Here is a 25539-nt window from a genome sequence, read left to right on the forward strand (position 1 = left end):
AAAATTAAATCTTTTAAAGAGTCAGCAAAAGCAAAGTCCTACTCTCAAAGAGCTTCCCATTCACTAAATGATATTAAACATTTACACAAATACAGGTCAATGAACACTTCTGGGATTAGTGAAAAAAAGAAACCAGAGGTTCCCCTTTAGGCATAAGGATTTCATACCTCCACCTGCCTTCCTACATTGTGCAACACCTGCTTTGGGAGGGACAACAGCCTTCTTATCTCTGGAATGGGTCTGGAGTGTGCTGCATCCCAGCCACATCTGAGCAGAGGCTCTGGAGCCAGCGTGTGCTCCTACCACTCCTTGTCCTTTTGGCATGGATGGCGTGGTCTGAAGGGGACCCAGGGACAAAGCAGCTGCTGCTAGCTCACAGAGGATATGTAAGAGCACAAAACAAACGTGCTCTTACAGAAATCCACGGCTGTCTTTTTTAAAGATATATTTTTAATATTCTTAAAAATTATGTGTATATGTGTGTAGGTCTGTGTATATGCACATGGGTGCAGGTGCCCATAGAGGCCAGAAGAGAGTGTTGGATCCCCTGGAGCTGGAGGTACAGATGGCTGTGAGTCACCAGACATGGGTGCTGGGACCAGAACCCAGGTTCTCTGCAAGAGAGAACCACTGAGCCATCTTAACCACTGAGCCATCTCTCTAGCACCTCTGTGCCTATCTTGAGGTCACTTGTTTCGGTACCCAAGCTAATTAATACAGTATATGAATGGAGAGTTCACAGAAGGAAACACAGTCCTTAGGCACAGGAAAAGATGCTAACCCTACTTCCTAACAAAAGAAGGAAAAATTAAGGGGCTGGAGAGATGGCTCGACACTTAAGAACACTGGCTGCTCTCGTAGAGGACCCAGGTTAGATGCCCAGCACCCACATGGCAGCTAACAACCATCCATAACTCAAGTTCCAGGGGATCAGACACCCTCTTTTGACCTCCACAAGCATTGCATAACATGGATGCACTTACATACACGCAGGCAATACACTCATAAACATAAAATAAAAATAAGTATTTTTTTAAAAAAGAAGTGCACATTAAAATGACACAGGGAGACTATTTCCCATGTATCAGCTTGGCAAAAGTCAAGACAGTTGACACGGCTGTGCGGGGAAGGTGAACAGCAGATGCTCCTCACTGCAGCTGGGAAAGCAAAAGCCTCACCTGTGTGGGGAAGAGGTGAGATAACCAACAAAGTTACATGTACGCTCACCCTCTGATCAGGAAAGCCACTGGCTAGGAATGGATCCCAAAGACAGACTGGCAAAAACACAGTACGGCAAAGCACAAGGTCATTCAAGCAGGGCTGTTTACAACAGCAAAAGATCAGAAACAACCCAACTGCCCAGGGGTAGTGTGGATTAAACGATGTGCCCATCAATTGCCCACACTGAAGCCCTGCTCCAGTGTGACTGCAGTTGGAGACAGGTCTTTAAGGAGGTGGTAAGGGTGAAATAATCAGGGTGGAGACATAGTCTGGTGTCCTCATGCCTTCATGACAAAAGTCCTGAAAAATTAGGAACAGACCCCAAAATAATGGGTATATATGACAAAACTATAGCCAACAGTGTGCTAAACGGTAAAGAATGGGATATTTCCTCTAAAATCTACACTGAAACAAGGGGCTGCTTTCTATTGTTATTCAGTATTGTGCTTTAAGCCTTAGCTGGAAAAGTAGGATGAGAAAAGGTACGAACAGGAAAGAAAGTCAAATCATCCCTGTCTGCAAACATGAGCCTCTATGAAGAAGACTATGGACAGACTCCACCCGGAACCTTTTAGATCTGATAAGCACTTTTGGTACAGTTTCAGGATACAAAATTAACACAAAAATCAGGAGCTTTTCTATATGGCAATTATGAACTTGCTAAGAAACTAGGAAAAAATACTCCATTCATACCAGCTTTTTTTTTTTTTTTTTTGGGTCTTTTTGGGACAGGGTCTCCCTGTAGCCCTAGCTGGCCTGGAACTATGTAGACCAGGCTGGCCTTGAATTCAGAGATCTGCCTGCTTCTGCCTCCCAAGTGTTGGGACTTAAAGGCCTGCGCCACCACCGCCGGCCCATTCATAATAGCTTCATAGAAAATACAGTACCTAGGAATAAACCTAACTAAACAAGTGAAAGATCTCTATAATGAAAACTTTAAAGACATGGAAAACACTAGACGATGGAAAGACCTTCAATACTTCTGAATTGGCACATTTAATAATCGTGAAAATGGCTATTTTGCCACAAGTAATCTGTAGACTCAATATAACCCCCATCAAAAGTTCAATGACATTCTTCATAGAACTAGAAAAAAATTCTAAAATTCATATGGAAACACAAAAGTTCACAAATAGCCAAAGCAATCCTGAGCAGAAAAAACTCTACTGCAGGGGGGTGTCAGAATATTTCACCTCAAATTCTACTATAGAGCCATAGTGATAAAACAGCATGGTACTAGGACTTACAGACACCTAGACCAATGGAATAGCATGAAGGACCCAGAAATGGTGGTCACCTAATACTTCACAAAGGTGTCAGAAAAAAGACAGCCTATTCAACAAATGGTGCTGGTGAAAACTAGATAGACACCTGCATAAAAATCTATTCAAACTGGATTAAAGACCTTAACTTAAAACAAAACCCTTAAACTGTAAGAGGAAAACAGGGGGGAAATACTTCACAATACAGGTATAATCAAGAACTTTCTGCATAGAACCCTAACGGCACAGTTAACAGCCTTAGAACTAATGAAAGGGACTACATGAGATTAAAAAGCTTCTTCACTGCAAAGGGAGCTATCATGGAGTGAACACACGAGCCTACAGAATGGATGAAAAATCTCTGCAGCTGTACTTCAGACAGGGGAGTAATATCTGAACAGATAAAGAACTGCAAAAAGCAAGCACACAAAAAATGCCAACCAGTAAATGGGTTAATGAACTGATGAATAGACAGTTCTCAAAAGAAGGAACACAGATGGCCAGTAAACATTTTATAAAGTGCTCAACATTCTTAACTATCAGGGAAATGCAAATTAAAACTACTTTGCGATTCCATCTCACCCCAGTTAGAATGGCAGCATTAAGAAATCAAAGTAGGGGAGAGACTTGTAGAGCAGCAGTTCAGCAAGGGGGTGAAAGCGGGTAATGGGCGGCAAAAGGGACCAGAATCCACTTTATACATGTATGAAATCACCAAAGGATTTTTTCTTTAAGATAATTTTTTTCCTTAAAACTGCTCATCATAGGACTGCAATTCCTGTAACAGCAGCTCAACAAGGTGTGAGTTGTTTTCCCCAGAGGGCAGCAGTAAACAGGCTGGGGATCTAGAGAAGCCTTAATCTGCCTGGTGTCATGGCGCACTGATGATCTCAGCGATGGGAAGGGGTGTCACATGTAATGAAAGAAGAGCACATGTCTGTCCCAGGCACATTCCCAGGATTCCTGAACATCCCAACATCTGTTGCAACCAACAGCTTCTCCTGGATTTGAGATTCAGGGGACAGAGACACAGCTCCAAGCGGCCATGCTCACCCCTCAGCATTCTGAGGGATTCCATTCATCTTTGAGGGACCTTGACTCAGGCCGAGCTGGGATTTGTGGTTTTGAGGCTGAAAAAAATTTCAGGACCAGCTGATATGAGGAAGCAGAATTGCAGATTTTATCAGAGAGAGCTAGGATGGGGGTTTCTATAAGAGAGAGCAAGCTGCGTTTCAGGTGTCTGTCCCAGGGGTGAATGTATGTAGGACTTGGGGTCTTGGGAATGTCATTGCTCAACAGATATTCTTGGGACACCACCCCTTCTTTACCTCTGTTCCACTTCTGCGTAGTTGAGATTACAAACTGGCCCTTGGGGTGTCTTAAATGGGATTACAATATGCAAGTCTGTAGCTGGGAAGAAAGGCCTCAAGCAATTTGGAATTCTTGCTGCTGTGCTGGTGAGGGCTTCCAGCAGACTCCTTTTCCTTCTCCTGTCCTACTCCTAGCCCCGATTTTTCCACTCTTTCTAGCCTGTCTCTCTTGTCCCAGGGACATCAGCAGGTGTGGAATAAAGGGATGGGAATCCTGCCTGATAGTGAAGTCTGCATCACGCATTACCAGCAGATAAATGAAAGTTCTCCTGCTTAGCAATGCAATTCTGGGCAACCTGACCCCTCCTCTATGACACAAAATTAATACTGTCCCACCCACTCATCAGGGTTTTGCAACAAATAAATGAGATCACCGGTGCAATATAAAAAACCTAGGGAGATTAGGACAGGTATATGCGCTCAAAGTTTCAAGTGGAAAGGAAATAATAATGACCTTTTAAAGCATCTTCTGTGAAAAATGGATATTGGAATACCATTGTTCCTCAAGATTTCTAGACCAAAGTATTTTTTTCCTCTTTCAACACAGGACAGATTGAAATGAAGACTTAAAAGTATTTGGATGTGTGTGTACAGGAAACTATTAAGAAAAATAAAAGTATTTAAAAATTTTTATTTTATGTGCATGAGTGTTTTTCCTGCATGTAAGTGCACCTATGTATGCAATGCCCACAGAGGCCAGAAGTGAGCATCAGATCCTCTGGAACTGGTGTTACAGGTGGTTGTTAGGCGCCATGTGGGTGCTGGGAATCGAACCCGGGTCCTCTGCAAGAACAGTCAGTGTTCTCAACTGCTGAGCCATTTCTGCTCAGCCATCTCTCCAGTCACCAATAAAAGTATTTTTTATTAAAAAAAAAAAAAAAAAAAAAAGCTGGGCATGGTGGTGCACGCCTGTAGTCCCAGCACTTGGGAGGCAGAGGCAGGTGGATCTCTGTAAGTTCAAGGCCAGCCCGGGCTACATAGTGAGGTCTGGGACAGCTGGGGCTACAGGGAGACCGTGTCTCAAAAAGATTAAAAAAAAAAAAAAATTAGAGCCACCATAGACCCAGCTATAGCTGGCCACACACCAAAGGACCACAGACACTAGCATGTGTGTTTACTGCTGCTCTAATCACAACCAGCAAGGAACTGGACTCAGCTGAGCTGTCCATGGACAGATGAATGGACAACCAAAGCATGGCACAGACACACAACAGAATTCCATTCGGCCATAAAGGAAAATGAAATCATGAACTTGCAGGGAAAGAGATGAAGCTGGAAATTATTAAGTGAGATTCAGAAAGCCAGATCCAGAAAGACAAGTACCACATGCTGTCTCATATGTGGGGTCTAGATTTAATGTTTATTTATGAATCTATGTGGGTGAGAGTGTGGGTACAGGCTGTGAAAGTACAAAGGGGGCCATGAGGGAAAAGAAGTGGGGAGGGGAGAGCACACAGGTGACAAGAAAGCAGAGCAGAGGTTACTGGGGTGCAAGGTGGGGTGGGGGCAAGTTGGGGGGAGAGCAACAAAACAAACTACATTTCAAAATGCCATAATGAAACCTAATACTTCCCATACTAGCTTAAAAACAAACAAAAAGGATTGGGTGAGGTGGCAAACACACACCTTTAATCCCGGCACTCAGGAGGTAGAGACAGGTGGAGCTCAGTGAGTTCTTGGCCAGCCTGGTCTACATAAGGCATTAGTTCCAGACCAGCCAGGGCTAGTGTAGTGAGACCCTGTCTGAAAGATCAAACAAACAAAACAAAACCAACCAAAACAAAGCAAGCAAGCCTGTGCTCTCCTGTTTGGGGCACCTTGCCAACACTTGTGCAGGCTTGTTCTCGCCGCATCTCCCTCTCCCCCGTCCCCTTTCCTCTGGGAAAGGCCAAGTCAGGACAGAGTGAAGGAGGCTCAGGACATGATGAAGAGGTCCCCCAGAGAACACCCCACCAGCACTTTGATCTTGAACTGAACTAAGAGGAAAAGCACTTCCTGTTGTTCGAGACACACAGCCTCGGTATTTTATGGCTGGCCTAGAAAACTAGTATGTAAGTGTTACACACTGAATGTGTGTGTGCTCCAAAATTCTTATGCTGAAGAGCTGGGCCCTCATGATGGGATTAGTGCCCTTACAAGGAGACATCTGATGGCTTGTCCCGTCTCTCTCTGGTCAAGGAGGGCACTGCCTGTAGCAGTGCACAAGCCAGGAAGAGCACCTTCCAGAACCTGACCAGGCCTGACCCTAATCTCAGATGTCCAGCCCCTGGAACTTGGAGAAAGTAGTTCTCTGCTGTTGAGGCTATCTTGCTTGTGGATTTTGTTACAGCAGCCTGAAGAAACCAACAAAGAACCGCACAACTTATGGTTACACGTACAGAGACCTATGCAAGTGCAAACAGGAATGAGAAATACATTCCACTATGACACGATGGCCAAGATTTCTGTGAAGTAGAGATGGCTTCAGAGAGAACTATGTGTAAGTAGGTTTTCTGCAACACAGGGGGAGATGTGCACCCATGACAGAGTTAACACATTAGGGGCGGAAGAGACAGGTCAGTGGTTAAGAGTGCTTACTGTTCTCGCAGAGGACATGAATTCAGTTCCCAGCATCCATGTTGGGCAGCTCACAACTGCCTGTGACTCCAACTCCAGGGCACCCGACACCCTCTGACCTCCAAAGGCACCAGCACTCATGTGCACAGACCCACAAGCAGAGTCAGATAAATACAATTTTTAAAAAAATAATGCAAATCTTTAAAATATTTGGTCATCATAAAATATCAACAGTAGATGAATAAACCGAAAGCTAAGAAACAAAAAACCCGGACAACTGAAAAGAGTAAACACCTTGAGCACGTGCCCAATGCAACAAGGCCTCTTCAGCCCTGAGCACCACAGGGTAAAGGAGCACGTGCCCAATGCAACAAGGCCTCTTCAGCCCTGAGCACCACAGGGTAAAGGAGCATGTGCCCAGTGCAACAAGGCCTCTTCAGCCCTCAGCACCACAGGGTAAAGGAGCACGTGCCCAGTGCAACAAGGCCTCTTCAGCCCTCAGCACCACAGGTAACAGCAGTAGAGCAAGCGAGCGGCTGGAGGGAGCAGCTATGGAGGAGGCTCCCTGATGCTCATGTTTTAAAGGTTTGACTTGTGGGGCTGGAGAGCTGGCTCTGTGGTTAAGAGCATTGCCTGCTCTTGCAGAGAACTCAGGTTCAATTTCCAGCACCCACATAGTGACTAACAACTGTTCTTAACTCCAGTTCGAGGGGATCCAATGCCCTTTTCTGACCTCCGTGGGCATTTCACACCACGGGTGCACTTATACATTTTAAATAAAAATTAAAAAAAAAATAGTTGTTTTAAAAGCAAGCAAGTGATGACATCAATGTCACAAAGAAGCCAAATTTCTACTTAAGCAGGAGGAAAGGGGAAATAATGGGGAGAGAGGTTTAAGTGGGGAGAGCTACTGAGAGTAGGGCAGAGGAGAGCAGAAGGGCTAGCATTAAGGGTATCTGAAAAAGTCCTATGGAAACCTACTATTTTATAAGACATACATAAAAAATAGTTTCAATGGAGTTACCCTACACAAGGGATTATGCTCTTCCCAGATGACATGGCTTGCCAAGCAAAAAGCCCAGTGAGCACTCAGTGCCATACCTCCCCTCCAGCTGTTGAACAGAGGTGTCCCAGAGACCACAAAACAGTACAGGCTACTGCCACTGTTCTTGTTTACTGACCAGAACTGGATGGCAAGCCTCTAGTGCTGAAAACACCACCCCCTTTGGTCACAGGACATGGAGAAATCAAGTTGGTATTGAACAAGAAGTTTTCATCCTGCTGACCAGCCTACACAGCCATGTAGGCTGCTGGGGGAGAAAATTCACCTAGTCTTATCCAGCTGTGAGCACTGTAAACTGCTATAATGACCAGTGAGGCAGATACATACATATGGGTGCAACAGTAGCAAGAGTGCTATTGGGGGGGGGGGGGATTAGTTACTTTTTTTGCTGTGATAAAACACCACGACTGAAAGTAACACATGAAAAGAGTTTCTATCAGCTTACAGGTCTATGGAACAATCAAGGATGGCGGGGGCAGGGGGGCAGGGTGGCAGGCACTGGAGCAGGCAGCTCAGAGATCACATTTTCAACCACAAACACGAAGCAGAGAGTGAACTAGGAGTTGGGAGAGGCTATCAGCTTTCAAAGCTGGCCCCCAGTGATGTGCTTCCTCCAGTAAGGAGGAACACCTGCTAAAGAAAAGTTCTAGAACCTTTCCAAATAGTACCACCAACTGGGGACCAAATATTCAAATACCCGAGCCTATGGGGGAACATTTCTCATTCAAACCACCACAGGCAGTAACCAAACAGTCTCCAACTGAATTTAAGGTCTTCTCCACAGGAGGAAACTCATGCCTGGTACTGCAAATCTGGCCAAGAACCCATAGTTGGGGAGCTTGCAGGTCCCGAGGTGAATCTACTATTATTCTATTAAATGGACCCAGTACCAAACTGCCCTCTGACTTTTTATCTCTGTACCTTTAGATTAGTGCAACTCTCAGACTTCAATAGAGAGGTTTCTTTGTTCAATGACTGGTGGTCAGTGCAGAAACTCACAACTGACCAAAGTGCAGAGAATAAATTTCAGTGGAGCACTTGACCACAAATGGGTCATCTACCTTCCAAGGCAGGGAACGTCGGGGGGGGGGGGGGGGGGGAGGGAAGGCAGTGAAAAGACTGTAAGAGCCAGAAGCCAGGGAGGCCTGGAGCAAAACTGTGTGTTCTGGATGTGACAGGACCACTGTACTCATGAACGCACAGCAGCTGTGGCTCCCAGCACAAGACCAAGCCAGTCAACATCCTAGCATGAATGTGGGAGGGCTCAGGAGCCTCCACCCATAACTGGGGGGCTATGAACAGTTGATGGCTTCTCAGGGAGAGTTTTTGTTTTTAAGGGTGACACCTAGTAGGTCAACAATGCTCCAGTGAATGCCCCACATCAAGAGTATATGGTCAGTACAAAAGGGATTAAAAAAGAAGACGCACAGGGCTGGAGAGATGGCTCAGTGGTTAAGAACACTGGCTGTTCTTGCAGAGGATCAGGGTTTGAATCTCAGCACCCACACGGTGGCTGACAATCATCCATAACTCCGGGGAATCAAACGCCCTCTTCTGATCTCCATGGGCACTGTTCAACATGGGTACACTTACACACATGCTGGCCAACACTCATATCCATAAAATTAAAAAGAAAATTTTTTTAAAGACACAAAGTTGGGAGGTGGGGTGGAAAGAGGATTTGGAGTGTGGAATAAGATGAAAATACATTGTAGAATATTCTGAAAGAATTAAAAAAAATCTTAAATAAAACTAAAGTTTTAAAGAAAAGAGACAAATATAAAGTCAAAAGAATAAAAACTACTACCCGAATTGTTCAATGACAGTACTCTTATTTTATCCTAGAGAACAAATTTCCCATGTTCTAGGTCTGCTTAAAAGGGTCTGAAAACAGTCAAGTGTGGTGGTACTCTTTAAATTCCAGCACTTAGGAGACAGAGGCAGGCAGATCTCTTGAATTCGAGGCCAGCCTGGTCTACATAGTAAGTTCCAGGCCAGCCAGGACTATACATTGAGACCCTGCCTCAAACAAACAAACAAAACAAAAAAAACAAAACAAACAAAAAAGGGTGTAGAGCTGGGTGACGTGATGCATGGCTTCAATCCGATCAGCACTCAGGAGGCAGAGGCAGGTAGATCTCTGTGAAATCGAGGCCAGCTTGGTCTACATAGTGAGTTGCAGGCCAGCTGGGGCTACAGGGAGACCCTATGTCAAAACAAGCAAATGAACACACAAACAAAACAAAGAATCTAGAAACAGTGGCTCAGGCAGTAAGCAGTAAGTGTGCTTCACACCACAATTGTCTCTAAGTTGTCACTAAAAGAACTAGAGGTCCTTGAAGAAACAGGTGATTCCAGGTCAGGTATAGAAAACAAACACAGGGAGCCTCAAAAATCTTGTTATGCAAAAATGCGGAGTGTTGTCAGACCGCTGAGGTCATGTCAAAAAACATCTACAGAGTACTCCACTGAACACAGAAGGGGCAGTGTGAATACAGGGAGAGTGCCAAAGACTGATCAGAGATGCTGAAACCTCACAAGGAGGGACCCGAGGTGATTCAATGGTTAAGAGCACTGGCTGCTCTTGCAGAGGAACCGGTTCGGTTCCCAGCACCCATAGTATACACACATACATGCAGGCAAACACTCATACATACAAAACAAAACTACATCTTTTAAAAAAATAATACTCCAGGAGCTGGAGAGATGGCTCAGCAGTTAAGAACACTGATTGCTCTTGCGGAAGACCCGGGTTCGATTCCCAGCACCCATGGCGGCTACGAACCATCCTTAACTCCAGTTCCAGGGGAATCCGAAGCCCTCTTCTGACCTCCGTGGCATTGCACAACACGGGTGCACTCACGTACATGCAGACAATATACTCATACACATAAAATTAAAATAATACATAAAATATTAAAAAAAAAATAATACTCCAGAACTGGAGCCATGATGACTCAATGGTTAAGAGCACTGGCAGCTCACAGTGACTTGTAACTCTGGTTCCAAGGGATCCAAAACCCTTTTCTGGCCTCCATGGGCATTACATGCATGTGGTGCACTCAAATACATGTAGTCAAAACAATCATGCACATAAAATAAAAATATATCAAAATTTAATTATTAAAAAAGTTTCAAGAATACAATGATACTTAAGCAAGATTGTAAAGGGATGTCAGAAATGCCCACCACTCATTCTAACAAGAAATAAAAGGGACCAACATTTACGGAGCCTTTCCTTAATGAATTAGATGGGCTTAAACTATTGCTTGGAAAATGCTTTCCTTAGAGATGAACATCCAACAGTGATGGAAGGCATGACAGCATATCGCCATATTACAGGAAATAAGTATGAAATTGGTGGGTTAGGTAATGTTCAGCAAAGGTGCTAAATCTGTGAGGTGAAGGGTAATGGACAACTTAGAACTGATGAGTCATCTGTAGGCCAGAGACAGAGATGGCCTGACATTGCGCATCTCTGACGCGAAGGTGTGGGGACACTACCTGGGAAGTATTCCCACCGAAAGGAAGAATCTAAATCTGAGCAACAGTCCTAACAAACGATTCATGGGACATTCAAGAGAGAAAACTGGACACAGGCACCAGCAAAATTTGGAAAACGGTAACTATCAAACAACTGAAGCAACTGAATCAGTCTTCTCACAGAAATACAGGGAAAAGCCAGCTGTGGTGGCTCAGGCCTGGAAGCCAGCACTTGACAGGCTGAGCTACAGAGTGAGACTGTCACAAAAAGTCTAAAACAAAACAAAAAGCGGACAAAAGGTGGATACCATTAGATTTAAGGGGTCAGTACATGAGGCTGCAAACCACTACAGTTTTATCTGCAACTCAAAAACTGTTAAAAATCTGTAAAACGAAGGAGCTGGAGAGATGGCTCAGCAATTACAAGCACTGGCTGCTCTTGCAAAGGACCCGAGTTCAGTCCTCAGCACCCTATGTCAGTTAAACCACCATGTGTAACTCCAGTTCCAGGAGATATGAAGCTCTCTTCTGGCCTCTGAGGCATTGTGTGCATGTGTTGTACTTACATACCTGTAGGTGAAACACTCATACACATAAAATAAAAATAAATAAAAATTTAAAAATCTGCAAAATGGGACAGGCTAGCACATGCCTTTAATCCCAGCACTTGGCAGGCAGAAGTTGGCAGATGGATCTCTTGACTTTGAGGCCAGTCTGATCGACATAGCGAGTTCCAAGCCAGTCAGGGCTACACAGTGAGACCTTGCCTAAAAAAACGGGGAGCGATGGCTTGGTGGTTAAGAGCACTGGCTGTTTTTGCAGAGAACCCTAGGTTCAATTCCCAGCACCCGCATGGCAGCTAACAACTGTTCATAACTCCAGTTCCATGGGATCCAGTGCCCTCTTCTGGCCTCCGCGGGTACTGCATGAGTGCACTTATATACATGTAGGCAAAACACTCATACACATCAAATCAAAATAAATAAAATATTTTTAAAAAACCCTAAAATCTGTAAAAATAACTGAAACCCAGAACACTGTTGAGACACTGACTTATTTACAGTCAAAGCAAGATGTCTTATATTCACTCTAAAGTCCAGATTGGGAGCAAAGATATAGAGCAGACAATACTGACCAGGTTAAGTAACTGCTTTAGAGAGATGATGAACATACAGGAATGCAAGCAGGTATACCCTTGGCACCGTGACCTGGTGCTGTTGTCTACAAAGCTCATGCTTCAGAACTGCACGAATTTGAGTTACAAAAAAAACTCCAAAAAGATTAGTTTTAGACTTTGTGTTGGTTGAGGGTGAATGAGGAGGGATATAGGTAGACAGGAAAGGGAGAGCATTTGGGAGGCAGAAGCAGGTGGATCTCTGTGAGTTCGAGGCCAGCCTGGTCTACACAGCGAGTTCCAGGCCAGCTGGGGCTACAGGGAGACCCTGGCTCAACAAAGACCAAAGCAACAACAACAAAAACTTAACTAGATCTCAGCAGCACAGTACCTCCCAGTGTTCCTAAGGAATGTCCCCCTACAGACACAGCTGCCACCTTCTTTGGATGAGAAGGTCTGCTTTAAATGGCAGAGAAGCAACTCTTAATTCTGAGAAACAGCAAAGACAGGGCACAGTGGTAACACTACAGTGTTGCTTTTAAAAGTGAAATACTGGGCTAGCCAGATGGCTCAGTGGGTAGAAGCCCTTACCGTTCAAGCCTGAGGACCTGAGTTCAATCCCTGGAATCCACAGTGTAAGGAGAGAACCAACTCTACCAAAAGTTGTCCTCTGATCGCCACACATGCTGTGGCACATGAGTACACAAACACACACACACACACACACACTAAATGTGTTAGGTGAAACATGGAATACTGGGTAGGAAATAATGGTTTAGGTTCGTGCAAGTCTGTGATTATGTACTTACATCAATTGGTGAATATTAACAAGGCCTTATGTGTATTTCTGTTTCAAGACACTTTCTTTAATGTTGGTCATTATCAATGAAATTTATGCTGACAAGCACGGGCACTCACACCTAAACAAAGCCAATCTAACACACACAATTGCTTTGTAGGCACATCACAGCCTACTCACAATTAGGGACTCTAGACATCATGTTCACAGTTGGGGGCGCTTTTAAGTACAAAATCAAAAAACAAAACCAAAAAACAAAAAACAGGGCCAGCAAGATGGCTCAGTGGGTAAAGGTGTTTGCTGCCAAGCCCAACTACCTGGGGTAAAGGTGTTTGGTGCCAAGCCCAACTACCTGAGGTCAATCCCCAAGACCCACGTGGTAGAAGGAAAGAACAGACATCCAAAAGTCGTCCTCAGACTTCCATATGTGTGCTGTAGCACGCACGCACTCACACACACACACACACACACACACACACACACACACACACATACAAAATATATATATATATATAAAGAAACAGGGGGTGGGGGGAGAGTCCAAAAACCAGCATAACAACGTAAAACCACTGTGGCACAAAATAGCCTTTGAAGAGGATGCTGGAACCTGAGAGCGTGAAACCAAGGCTGGACGCAGCCTCTCTTGTTCAATCCTGCTGGGAATGTGATATTACTGTCTAAAAGTTTTTGTTGCGCTGGACAGGTCTGGGAGTGGCTGTGGAAGTGCCATGAATACCAGTTTTGAAGTTGAAAATTTCAGCAAATTTAGTTATAAATTTTAGTAAATTTTAGATGATTCTGCAAATGTGGAATTCATGAAGAAAGAGGATCATATAGGGCAAAAGAAATACTAAGTCTGCCTTTCTTACACAGACTAGACATTGAGGTAACCACATCACTAATGAGAAAAGGGTTTTGTGCAGGAATCAGAATCAGAATGCCACAGTGTATAGTGAACTAATAGATATAGGTGGCCTCGGCTATGTTTGTGAGGCATGTTCCTGATTGCCAACTGATGTAGGAGGGCCCAGTCCACTGTGGGTGGTGCCGTGCCTGGGCACGTGGGCCTTGGCTGTACAAGAAAGACAGCTGAGCACAGGCCAGAGGAGCAAGCCAGCAGGCAGCATTCCTCCATGGTCTGTGCTTCAGTTCCTGCCCTGAGTTCCTGCCTTGGCCTCCCTCAGTGATGAACTGTAAGTTCCAAGCCAAATAAACCCTTTCCTCCCCATGTTGCTTTTGTTCATGATGTTTATCAGAGCAACAGAAAGCAAACTAGGACATGATCAATGTCCTGGCTGTGCAAACCAACAGCAAACCAAGGCTGCTAGGTAGAGTCATACCACAGAGGAATCTGGTTATCAACAGACTATGGGATGAATTTTCATGGCATAGAAAGAAAGATAACCAAAATTTCATGTCTCCTTATTATGATAAAATCAGAAGCACAAAATATCACTAATGAAAAATTCTCACTAAAAATACCATTGTTAAATTCAAGTGATACCCAGAAGGGGACCTCTGTCCCAAGCACCATGTGAGGCTTATCAAGAACATATGAGTCAGGTGTGGTGGCGCACACCTTTAGTTCCAGCACTCAGGAGGCAGAGGCAGGCAGATCTCTGAGAGATGGAGGCCAGCCTGGACTACATAGTGCGTTCCAAGCCAGCTGGGGCTACAAGGAGACCCTGTCTCAAAAAGACGGAAAAAAAAAAAAAAAAAAAAAAAGTTTAGGGGCTGAGAGGTGGCTCAACAGTAAGAAGCAGTTAAGACCACTGGCTGCTCTTGCAGAGGACCCAGCTTGATTCCCAGCACTCACATGGCAGTTAACAACTGTCCTTAACTCCAGTTCCAGGGGATCTGTCGCCCTCTTCTGGCTTCCACAGGCTTTGCACGACATGGGTGCAGCCAAAACACTCATACACACAAAATAAAAATAAATAAAAAAAAGAATATATGAGTCAAAGTGGTCCCTTAGATGGAAGAAAGCCAGTGTGAACTCCAAACCATCTAGAAAAAGAACACAGGAAAATGATCAAATAAAGGGATGAAGGGAGCGCTGGGGACGAGACAGCAGTAATCCCCCATGAGAACGCTGCTGCTTTTAGACAGCCCTTCTGCTATTTCAGTTTCCTTTCCAGTTGCTGTGACAAAATACCCTGAAAACAAAAAATGACTTAGGGAGAAAGTGTTTACTTTAGTTCATAATTCTAGGTCACAGTCCATCAGTGCAGGGAGGTCAAGCTGGCAGGATCTTGAAGCAGCTGGTCACAACACACCCACAGTCCAGAGCAGAGACAAATTCATGCACATGTGCCTCCACTCAGATGGCTCTCTCCACTCAAACCCAGGGAATGGTACCGCCTACAGTGGACTGGGTCTTCCCACATTAGTTAATGAAGACAAATCCTCCACAGACATGCCCACAGGCCAACCTGAACTAGACAATTCCACACGGAGACTCTTTCCAGGTGATTCTAGATTGCATCAAGTTAACAGAACCTGCCATCACACCTGCAGTGATCTCTTCCCAAGTGATCAGAACAAAACTAAGAAATTGCAAATACATTATTTTGTAGATGAAAAAAAACTGGAATGCAAGGATGAAAACAGTTATACAGGGCTGGAGAGATGGCTCAGTGGTTAAGAGCACTGACTGCTCTTGCAGAGGACCTGGGTTTAGTTCCTAGCACTCACATGGTGGCTAACAACTGTCCCTAGCTCCAGTGGCTCCAACACCCTCTTTCTGACCTCCAAGGGTACTATACAACACAGGTGCAGTTACATACGTGCAGGCAATACACTCATACATATAAAATAATATTTTTTAAAAAGAAAACAGTTATATAAAGTACTGTGTAACTTCTTCCTGAACAAAACATTTTCATGGGGTGACTGGACATTGGCAAGGAAAATCTATGAGAGTTCAGAGAAAAAAGGTACATGAGTTCAAGAAAGCATTTAAAATATATGAGTGCAGTGATTGGAGACATGGCTCAGCAGTTAAGAGTACTTGCTGCTCTTGCAGAGGACCTGTGTTTGATTTTGATTCCCAGCACCCACGTTGGGCAGTTCACATCAACCTGTAATTCCAGCTCCAGGTGATCTGACACCCTCTTCTGGCCTCTACAGGAACCTGCACTCACGTGCACAAATCCACACACAGACACACACTTGCATATAATTATAAAATAAATTAAAAATGTGTCAAGTGCAAAACACACCTCCAATGAAATGCTGTGGAAAACTGCAAGTGTGATTACCTTGCCGGAGGGTTGGCGCCTGCAGCATCTGCTTGTAGTAGGAATAGTACAGTCCGCATTCTGTCCTGAATGAGATTTCTCGCTCCACTTCCTGAAACAAAGTGAGAAATACTGGGTTTATGTGACCTAGTTTTGTTGAGATACACATTGTTACTGTGGAAACAAGATGTAGAACTATACTGTGAAAGAGAAAAATACTCTGAAAATACAGTCTCAAGAAATCTTGATGGAGCCAGGCATGGTGGCACATACCTGTAATCTAAACATTCAGGTGGCTGAGGCAGGAGGATCATGAGTTCAAAGCTGGTCTAGACTATAAGCCAGGGTCTAGACTACCCTGGCTTATTATCAAAAGAAAAAAAAATTCTTGGTTAACCAGAATCACAGGTTGTGGATGCTAAACCTGGATGTTGGGCTGGATGCCTAGGGAATGCTACACTATTCTCTGTACTTTTGTGGGTGTGTAAAATTTCCCACAATAAACCATTTTTTTAAATGGACAGAAATTGTTCCATTTAAGTGAGTATTTCTGAGTTCATGTTTTCACACAAATTAAAGCTGTAAAGAAAATTTTAAGATACCACCACTAATCCCAAATAATATTAATAACACACAAATAGAGACATTGGGGCTAGAAAGATGGCTCAACGGCTAAGAGCACTTGCTGCTCTGTCAGAGGACCCAGGTTCAGTTCCCAGCACCCAGGGTAGCTGGCTCACAACTGCCTCTAATTCCAGCTTGGAAACCCAGTGCCTCTGACATCCATGGGCGCCTGCACTCACATGCACAGAGCAAAGTGAAAACTAAAGCTTCAGAAAAGAACCAACCGAACAAAGCTAGGCATGGTGGCACATGCCTTTAACAGCAGCACTCGAGAGGCAGGCAGATCTACGGAGCAACTTCAGGTCAGCAGGGGCTACAGGGAGACACTGTCTCAAACAAAAAGACCTTCCAAACAAAAACACCCAAAACAGCATCAGATCCCTGACTAAAAGGTAGCAGTGCCATAGAAGATCAGTAACTCTTATTCTAAGGAAATATAGTGTCCTGGATAGCTTTAGTGTCAACTTGACACACCTGGGCAGGAGACTCAATTAGGGAATTGCCTCCATTGGACTGGCCTGTGGCTATACCTGTGGGGCATTTTCTTGATTGTTGAGTGATGTGCGAGAGCCCAGCCCACTGTGGGTGGTGCCACCCCTGGGTAGGTGGTCCTGTGTTACATAAGCAAGCAGGCTGAGCATGGGCCAGGGAGCAAGCCAGTAAACAGTATTCCTCCATGGCCTGTGCTTCAGCTTCTAACTTCAGGTTCCTGCCCTGAGTTCCTACCTTGGGCTCCCTCAGTGATGAACTGTGATACAAGCTAAATAAACCGGTTTCTACCCAAGTTGGTATTGGTCAGACTGTTTTGTCATAGCAGTTGAAGGCAAACTAGAACATAGTCATCTTCCTCAAATGGGATAGACCTTGTACATACAAATTTTACTTTCATAAATGTAACCCTGGTGGGTGCTCATGTGGATAAATGGCTACAAGAATTATTCAGGGTTTGAATTTTTTCTTTTTCTTTTTTTTTAATTTTTTTTTTTTTTAAATTCTTTTCGTGCAGTGCTGTGGACTCACTAGTCCTATGAAATACTTACACCGCTTTAAAATTTTCAATCACAGATGAACTAAACATATAAAGTAATCGCCATCAGTCAATCCAGTTACAAGACACTTATTAAATTTAAATTTTAAACCACTAACACAAATATGGAGGCCCTAGATAAGAGGAAGATGACTTTTAGAATAATCCCATTGCTATTCTTGGTGCATTTCACACACATGTAAAGTTACAAATGATTAAAAATTATCATCTACATCATTACAGACACTTTTACTCTAGTGTTCCAAAACCCAGATCCAGATGGGAAGGAGGGTGATCTGGCTGCAACATCCCATTGATCACCAGGGTTGATTCAGCTGATCTGACTGGCTAGGCTGGTGTCCCCTTCCTCCCTCAGCATTCCACGTGTGTCCCTCCCAAAGCTGTGTGCTCTTTCCCTGAAAGAGGATGATCTTCAGTCAAGGGTATGTGAGTAGTTCAACTCCCCCGCTAGAACCTCCAAGCAAGCTCTCAAGGTCCAAAAGCCAGGTCCTGGACTCTGCATTACACTGTAAAACACGATGCTATGCACATTTAGCTTGTGGCAGAGCCATCTAGCGGCCCAGGTGACACCCTACACACAAGCACTGACAAACCCCTCATTTGAGCACACTTTGCCTTCCCCAACCTCCCATGATTTTTCAAAAATAAACATCCCATTAGAACAAACATTCATGCTATTTGTCTTCAGACCTGGAAATTATTTAATGTATTTCTCCTACCCTTTAAATATTTTCCCATCCTTTAAAAATATGAATTTGGGCCACTGAAAGGGCTTAGCAGGTACGGCTGCTAAGCCTGACAACCTGAGTTCCATCTCCAGGACCCACAGAGTGGAAGGAGAGGACTGACTCCCATAAGCTGCCCTCTCACTTCCTTGGGCATGCCATAGCATGTACACACCCACATATGTGAACACATACACACATACACAAATTAATGCAGTAAATTAAAAAACCCTAAAAACAAAGGGCTGGAGAGATGGCTCAGGGGTTAAGAACACTGGCTGTTCTTGCAGAAGACCTGGGTTCAAATCACAGCACCCACACGGAAGCTAACAACTGTCCATAACTCCAGTTCCAGGGTTCCTCTTCTGTCCTCTGCGAGCATTGCATGACACATGAACACTTACCTATATGCAGGCAATACACGCATACACATAAAATAAAAATAATAAAATATTTAAAAACAAAAACAAAACAAAACAGAAGGTCTCCGGGCTGGAGAGATGGCTAGGCAGTTAAGAGCACTGGCTGCTCTTACAGAGGACCCAGGTTCGGTTCCAGGCACCCACATGGTGGCTAACCACTATCCTAACTCCAGTTCCAGGAGGGCTGAAGCCCTCTTCTGACCTCTGTGGGCATTGTACAACATGAGTGCATTTACATACACGCAGGCAATATACTCATACACATTTAAAAAGATACTAAAATAATTCAATTTTAGAAAAAGAATATCTAAATATTGAACTATTAATTCCAGGAAATTATTAGGTGATACCATTCGCTTCTTTTAGAAAGGTGAGAGAGGCAGAGTAAACCTTCCTTTATATTGACCCTCCTTTCACAGAAAATAAACATATCCTTAGGGATGTCACACATAAAGAAAAGAAAGAGAAAAGAAAAAACAAAGTCCTGTTGGGCATGGTGACTCAGGCCTGCCGTCCCAGTGTCCAGGAGTCTGAAGCAGGAGGACCACAAGTTGGCAGCCTGGCCTACACAGTGAAACTGTCTAAACAAATGTAGAAGGGCTGGGGAGGTATCTCAGTGGTACAGTACTTGCCTAACCTATACAAGGCCCTAGGAAGAAGGGAGGGAATAAAGGAAGGAGGGAGGGAAGGAGGGAGGATGGAAGGGGGAGAGGGAGGGAAGGGAAAAGTCATTGGTTCTGAAACAACTTTATTAGCAGGCTTACTTTATGAAAATGAAAGAGTGGGCTGACACTATCCCCTTAGTTCTCAAGGTGGTACTGATCTATCTTTCAGAGCCATAAAGGAAATCTTTCTTAGTAATGACATTAATCCAGTCTTCTTTAATCTTTGTGAACAACTGGTTTATTGCTTTTGATAAAACAAAATCAAAACGGTATCCCTTGTTTCTGGAATGTTCAAACTCCCACTCAGTCAAATAACCATAGAGACTATGAATTGGTATGATAGCTTTTGCCTATGCAAATTAAAAATCAGAAAACATGCGTTCAGTGTAACGACACTCCTCAAGTATTCACAGCACTATCTCCTGCCTTCACCAGTACCCTAACATCACACCTACAGGCCCACTGGGAGAGCCAGACCACTCTCCCACATCTTTGTGTTTCACTTCCTCTAAGATTCTAAGATTTTTAATGGCCTTTACAAAGATGCTGGGCGGTGAGTGTGGGGTGGGGGATTGGTCCATGTTCTAAAAGCAGCAAGCTTTTGTGCCCTGCCCCTCTCTTTACCCAGAACAGTAAAAACCAAAGGGGGATCTAATTAGTAAAAACACATTCAAACATGATTAATTGGTAATCTTGGCACCAGATGTCTAGAACCAAATGCTATCCTTTATTAGACAGACACTTGCAAGTTTTACATCTGCTTCATGCTAAGAGAACATCTGCTGTACTCAAACACTTTCCCAGTTTTACAGCAATTTATACGTTGTCTGGTGGATCACACCAATGAAAATGTACGTTGATAGACGCTACCCTCTGCAGAATGCAAAGCAAACAGGTACTCCACATTCTCATTTGCATAGGTTCTGAAGGGAAAACAGTGTTTGGTGAGAGAATAAAAACATCCCTGAAGATAATGACAGAAAGAACTAAAGGACAAATGAACTAGACTCTTCTTTATTTTTAATTATGTATTTGTGCATCTGTGTTGGAGTATGTGCACATGAGTGCAGTGCCTGCAGAGGCCAGAAGACAGGGTTAGATCCCCTGAAGCTGGAATTATCGGTGGTTATGAGCCACCTGACATGGGTGGTGGGATCTGAATTTGGGTCAAGAGGAGTGACCTCCTCTGCAAGAGGAGCATGCATTCTTAAGCCCTGAACCATCTCTCCAGTCCTAAGAACTGTATTCTTAAAGATACACTGGGGGCTGGAGGTGGCCCATTGGTTAAAAGCACTGGCTGCTCTTCCAGGGGACCCAGGTTCAGTTCTCAGCATGGTGGCTAAAAATCATCTGTAACTCCAGTTCCAAGGGATCTGAAACCCTCTTCTGGCTTCCATGGGCATTGCATGCATGGGTGCACTTACATATATGCAGACAAAAGAATCATACACATAAAAATACATAAACCTATAAATAAAATTTAAAAGGTGGGGGCGTTGGGAAGATGGTTCAGCAGTTAAGAGGACTATCTGCTCTTGCAGAGGAGCCGGGATTGAAACCCTGCACCCACATGGTGGCTAACCACCATCCTAACTCCAGTGTTTCACAGGATCCGAAGCCCTCTCCTGACCTCTGCAGACATTGCATGACATGGGTGCACATACATACATGCAGGCAATACAGTTATACACATAAATCTTTTTAAAATATATAACCGCCCCCCCAAAAATTAAAGATCCATCATTTCAGTAGTGGCTTAGATAGTAATTCAAATAATGAGTAAAAACACCAAGGAAAAAAAAGGCAGTTCTCAGTTCACAACCTGCACCCCTCCCTATAGGCATCCAGGCATGCTGCTGGCAGCACATAAAAGGTTAACAAGTCCTTAGGGACGAATGACACTAAATCTGGAAACACCTCAAGTTCACTTTTTAAAAAATCTCACGTCAGTAACTTTTGTTTATAAAAACTGCCTTGCCCCACGACTGGACTGCAGGGAGTGGAGAAGCCAATGACCCATTAGCTTTATGAACGTTATCTGTTTCAAAATTAGGTTAACAAATCATCTCACCAAGAAATGAGAGTTCATGAGAAGACAGCTGTGTGCAAAGCTCTGCACTGGGAATCACGCCCTTGGCAAACATATTTATGGCACATACATGGTTTATTGTCTGGTTAAATTCATGTCCATCTGTTAGAATGGAAGGATTCCTGCCCTAGAGTTGATTAAAGCTGTGACACGTGACAGCTGACAAGCAGCGTTGATGAGGAGGTTAAGTCTTGCTGGCTTCAGCAACAGCATTTCCACTAAGTCGCCCTGAAGCCATCAGCATCTGTGGATTAACCCTGTTTATTCCACAGACTCCTCGCTCTGCAAGAGGATGCAAATTCTGCAGCACATGAAATCTATACAAGTGTAAATGGTGAAATGTTAGGACAAGGAAAAGCCAGGAGTGCTTACGCTTTTCCAGCCAGTGACTCACCTGTGCTTATTTCCATGACTGCTTATTTGCTGGGGAAACATAAAGGTCTAAGAATCCAGTCCTGGTCCCAGCAGAGTTTATGCCGCAGCAAGAAAGAACAATGTACCGTAAACCAAGAGAAAGGCACCAGAGGTGCAGAGTGGTCCCCTTTGCCTCAACTACCCCTGGGTTGTTGACCTTCTCCACTGGGTTCTGTGCTCCTGACCCCAGTCTGTCCTCCTCTCTCAGTCACTCCCTACTGACCACCACCAAGTGACTGCTGGGAGGTCCAGCAGGGAAGACCAAAGCTCCAATCTTCAACAAATTTATAATCCAGAGTGCCCAGAGGAGGACCAACAGGGCACAGCCCACACTGTGAAGATGGTGCAGATACTATGGAAAAAAGGTAGCAGGTACAGAGTGGCAGACAGCTGGCAGAAGGGCTGGTATTCTAAAAGTGGGCATGGTGGCTACATGGGGAAGTGGCACATGAGCCGAGATCTGGAGGTGACCATGGGCCATGTGGACAGCAGAGGGAAGGGCTTGCCAGTCACACAGAGCCAAGAGGACACAGTGGCCACAGTGGGTGTAGAATACAGGAAGGGGGTAGGAAGGTCAGGGGTGGTAGGGGCAGGAGGAGGCAGGTAATGTAGGGCACATCTGGGACTGTGGCTGACAGGGCCTCCAGGCCTGCACAAGAGAGCTACAGAGGGAGGAGTGTGTGGAGAGGAGTCAGGAGGTAGGTTTTGTATTGACTTTGTCATCTTTTAAAGTTCATTTTAAAAAATTATTTAAGGCCTTTATTAACAGGTGCTTGCAGTTTGTTGATTTTTTTGAAAAAATCAAGTTGTAAACTTTTATTACAAATTAAAAATGAAGTTCTCAACAATCTGAACTTGACCAGATATGATTTAAAAACCTTTAAAGGTGTATTGAGAAAAACCAGTTTGTTTTTTTTTAAAAAAAAAAAAAACAAAAAAAAAAAGTTTGTCATTACCAAAAAGAGACATCTTTAGGTAAAAATAAAAAAAATCCCATGCTGCATAGACAATGCAGATAGTTCTGGTATATCTGGTCAACGGGCGAAAAGCAAGGACTTAAGGTCTTCAGCGCCAATCTTTGTTCATTTCTTATTGCTGGAATTTCCTATTTATCTCTTCTTGTTGGATGACTACATAAAGGCGGTAAGCTGGCGTTTACTCAGCCTCCAGAGCGGAATAATTCTCAGCTGGTGGATCGGCTGCTTTTGTCTCTTTGCCATCTTGTGGTTTAGGGTCCTCTGGGCGTCTGTGTCGGTAGTTGAAGTTGCTGAGATACCGCCGTTGAGGTGGCTGCTGACCCTGGCTCTGATCTTGATTTTCCTCATCCTCTTCAATGCTGTCCTCTCTAGGCTGTCTTTGACGAGGAGGGCCCCTACAGAATCGTGGTCTATAACCCCCATACATATTCTCTCTCACTGGTCTCCCTTGCGCTCCTGCACCCGGGTTGTCAGCACCCTCCATCACTTCTCCCTGCACAGGAGGGTTGGAATCCTGTGGTCGATGCCCATAGGGTCTCAGCATGTAGTAAGGTAGGAACCTCCGCCTGAGGTAGAGCCTTCGCTGTTGGGCTTGGCCTTCAGGAGTGCTCTCTGATCCCTCATTCTTTCCCCACGCTCACTGTTCTGGTAATTCTGCTGGTAATCGCGTGGAGGACCCCTACGTCATGGATAGCATCTATAATGGTTACCGTCTGCTGTGTATTTGCCTCCTTGAACTGGAACTCCAACCAGGGCCTGTAACATTTGCTGTCCCCGCACCCTTTTCTCCTTCAACATCACACTCCAGTCTCTCCATCTACACTGTGAAGGTACTTCCTGGGGTCATTCTTTATGGCAGTCTGGTGTACATCTTCCTTGGCGTCATTCCTGTTGACAAAACCATATCCTTACGTTGAACCATGTGTGTTCCCAAAACCTTCGTTGCAATGACCTTTTTGTCCCCGCTGGCAGCCACAGTGCCCGGCTTGGTGTCGGTGGCGCTGAGGGCTGCTGGGTTTCGGCCTCTCTGCGGCTCCCCCGATGGTGTGACAGTAACTGGGGCTGCTCAGGGCTCTCTGGGGTCCGCTCCCTGCTCCAGATCGAACTCTAAAATTCATTCTTTTTAATTATGTGTTCGGTTATACAAGGCTGAAATGCCTTCAGAGTTCAGAAGAGGGCTGGAGTTACAGGTGATTATAAGCTGTGCGATATGCGTGCTGGGATCTGAACTTGGATCTTCTCCAAGCACAGTACATGCTTCGACCCTCTATTTTGTTACTTCAATTGACACCTGGTTTCACCAGCTAGCCTAAGGCTGGGACTGAACTGATTTTTGTACCACTACCTCCTAAATGCTGGGATTATAGGCATGCACTACCAGGTTTGGCTTTATATACATATGCGTATTTTTAAGAACTATTTTTATTTATCTGTGTGTGTGTGTTATGTGTAGGAGCTGACATTATAGGTGACCGTGAGCCACCAGATGTGGATGCTGGGAGCCCAACTTGGGTCCTCTGCAAAAGCAGCCAGTACTCTTAACCATAGAACTGCCTCTCCAGCCCTGGCTATATATTTACTAAAATTGTATGTCTATGAATGTTTTCCCTGTGTAAGTATGCCAGATGCATGCAATGCCCATGGAAGCCAGAAGAGGGGGTTGGAGTCCTTGGAACTGAAGTTATGGATGGTTGTTATCTGCCATGTGGGTGTTGGAAATTCAAACCCAGGTCTTCTGCAAGAGCAGCCAGTGTTCTTAACAGCTGAGCCATCTCTCTACCACCGCTATTTCTGGCTTTATATTTTAAAAAGTTTTAAAAGGCTCAACACTGGCTATAGAATTCAGACCTGCCCAGCCAACACATTGGTGAAACAAGTCAGACCCAGAAAGACAAATATTACATGAGTTCCCTTATACACAGGGTCTAGACTTTCAAAATATGTACATACAACACAAAAATAGAAGGGTGACTATTTGGTGGGGGCAGAGGGAAGGGAACTAACTGGCGGAAGAAAGGGTAATGGGGCAAAGGAAAAAAGACAAACATTCCAAGTTTTCCCTTATATGAAAGAGTCTAGATTTATAAGACATACTTGTCATGAAAGCAGAAGCAGGAAGGTGGTGAGGGGGACAACAGGGGGCATGGGAGGCGAGCAAGAGTCAAGTGCAACAACAACCGTGTTTGAAAGTTCCTAATGAAAGCCAGTACTTTGTACACTTTTTTTTTTTTGGCCAGGGTCTCCCTGTAGCCCCAGCCGGCCTGGAGCTCACTACATAGACCATGCTGGCTGGCCTTGAACTCAGAGATCTGCCTGCCTCTGCCATGCGCCACCACCCCTGGCTTGTACACTCATTTTTAAAAGCTCATAGCAGCAAAGTTGGGCAAGCAGCAAGGGGCCACTTGGCAGCATAGGTGCAGAAGCCAGAGGCTGGAGATACCTCTACACACTGTGAGTTTAGTAGAGCT

At 44.5% G+C, this 25539-nt stretch overlaps 1 protein-coding gene and 1 pseudogene across 9 annotated transcripts in view; both read right to left on the reverse strand.

The window, feature by feature from the left end:
* The window catches only part of Dpy19l3 (dpy-19 like C-mannosyltransferase 3), a 94380-nt gene that overhangs the window by 46074 nt on the left and 22767 nt on the right, over positions 1-25539 (reverse strand). For 8 of the 9 annotated variants that reach the window (XM_029567916.1, XM_008842045.3, XM_029567920.1 and 5 more), the window contains exon 4: positions 16129-16219. In XM_029567916.1, the coding sequence (XP_029423776.1) occupies positions 16129-16219 (91 nt within the window). Of the gene's footprint in view, positions 1-16128; positions 16220-23799; positions 23912-25539 lie in introns of those variants that run through there. The other variant, XM_029567936.1, reaches the window with a different exon arrangement.
* On the reverse strand, positions 23122-23786 carry LOC103741337 (annotated as a pseudogene).

The sequence above is a fragment of the Nannospalax galili genome, unplaced genomic scaffold (genome assembly GCF_000622305.1).
Source record: "Nannospalax galili isolate Female #2095 unplaced genomic scaffold, S.galili_v1.0 scaffold931, whole genome shotgun sequence".
NCBI lineage: Eukaryota > Metazoa > Chordata > Mammalia > Rodentia > Spalacidae > Nannospalax > Nannospalax galili.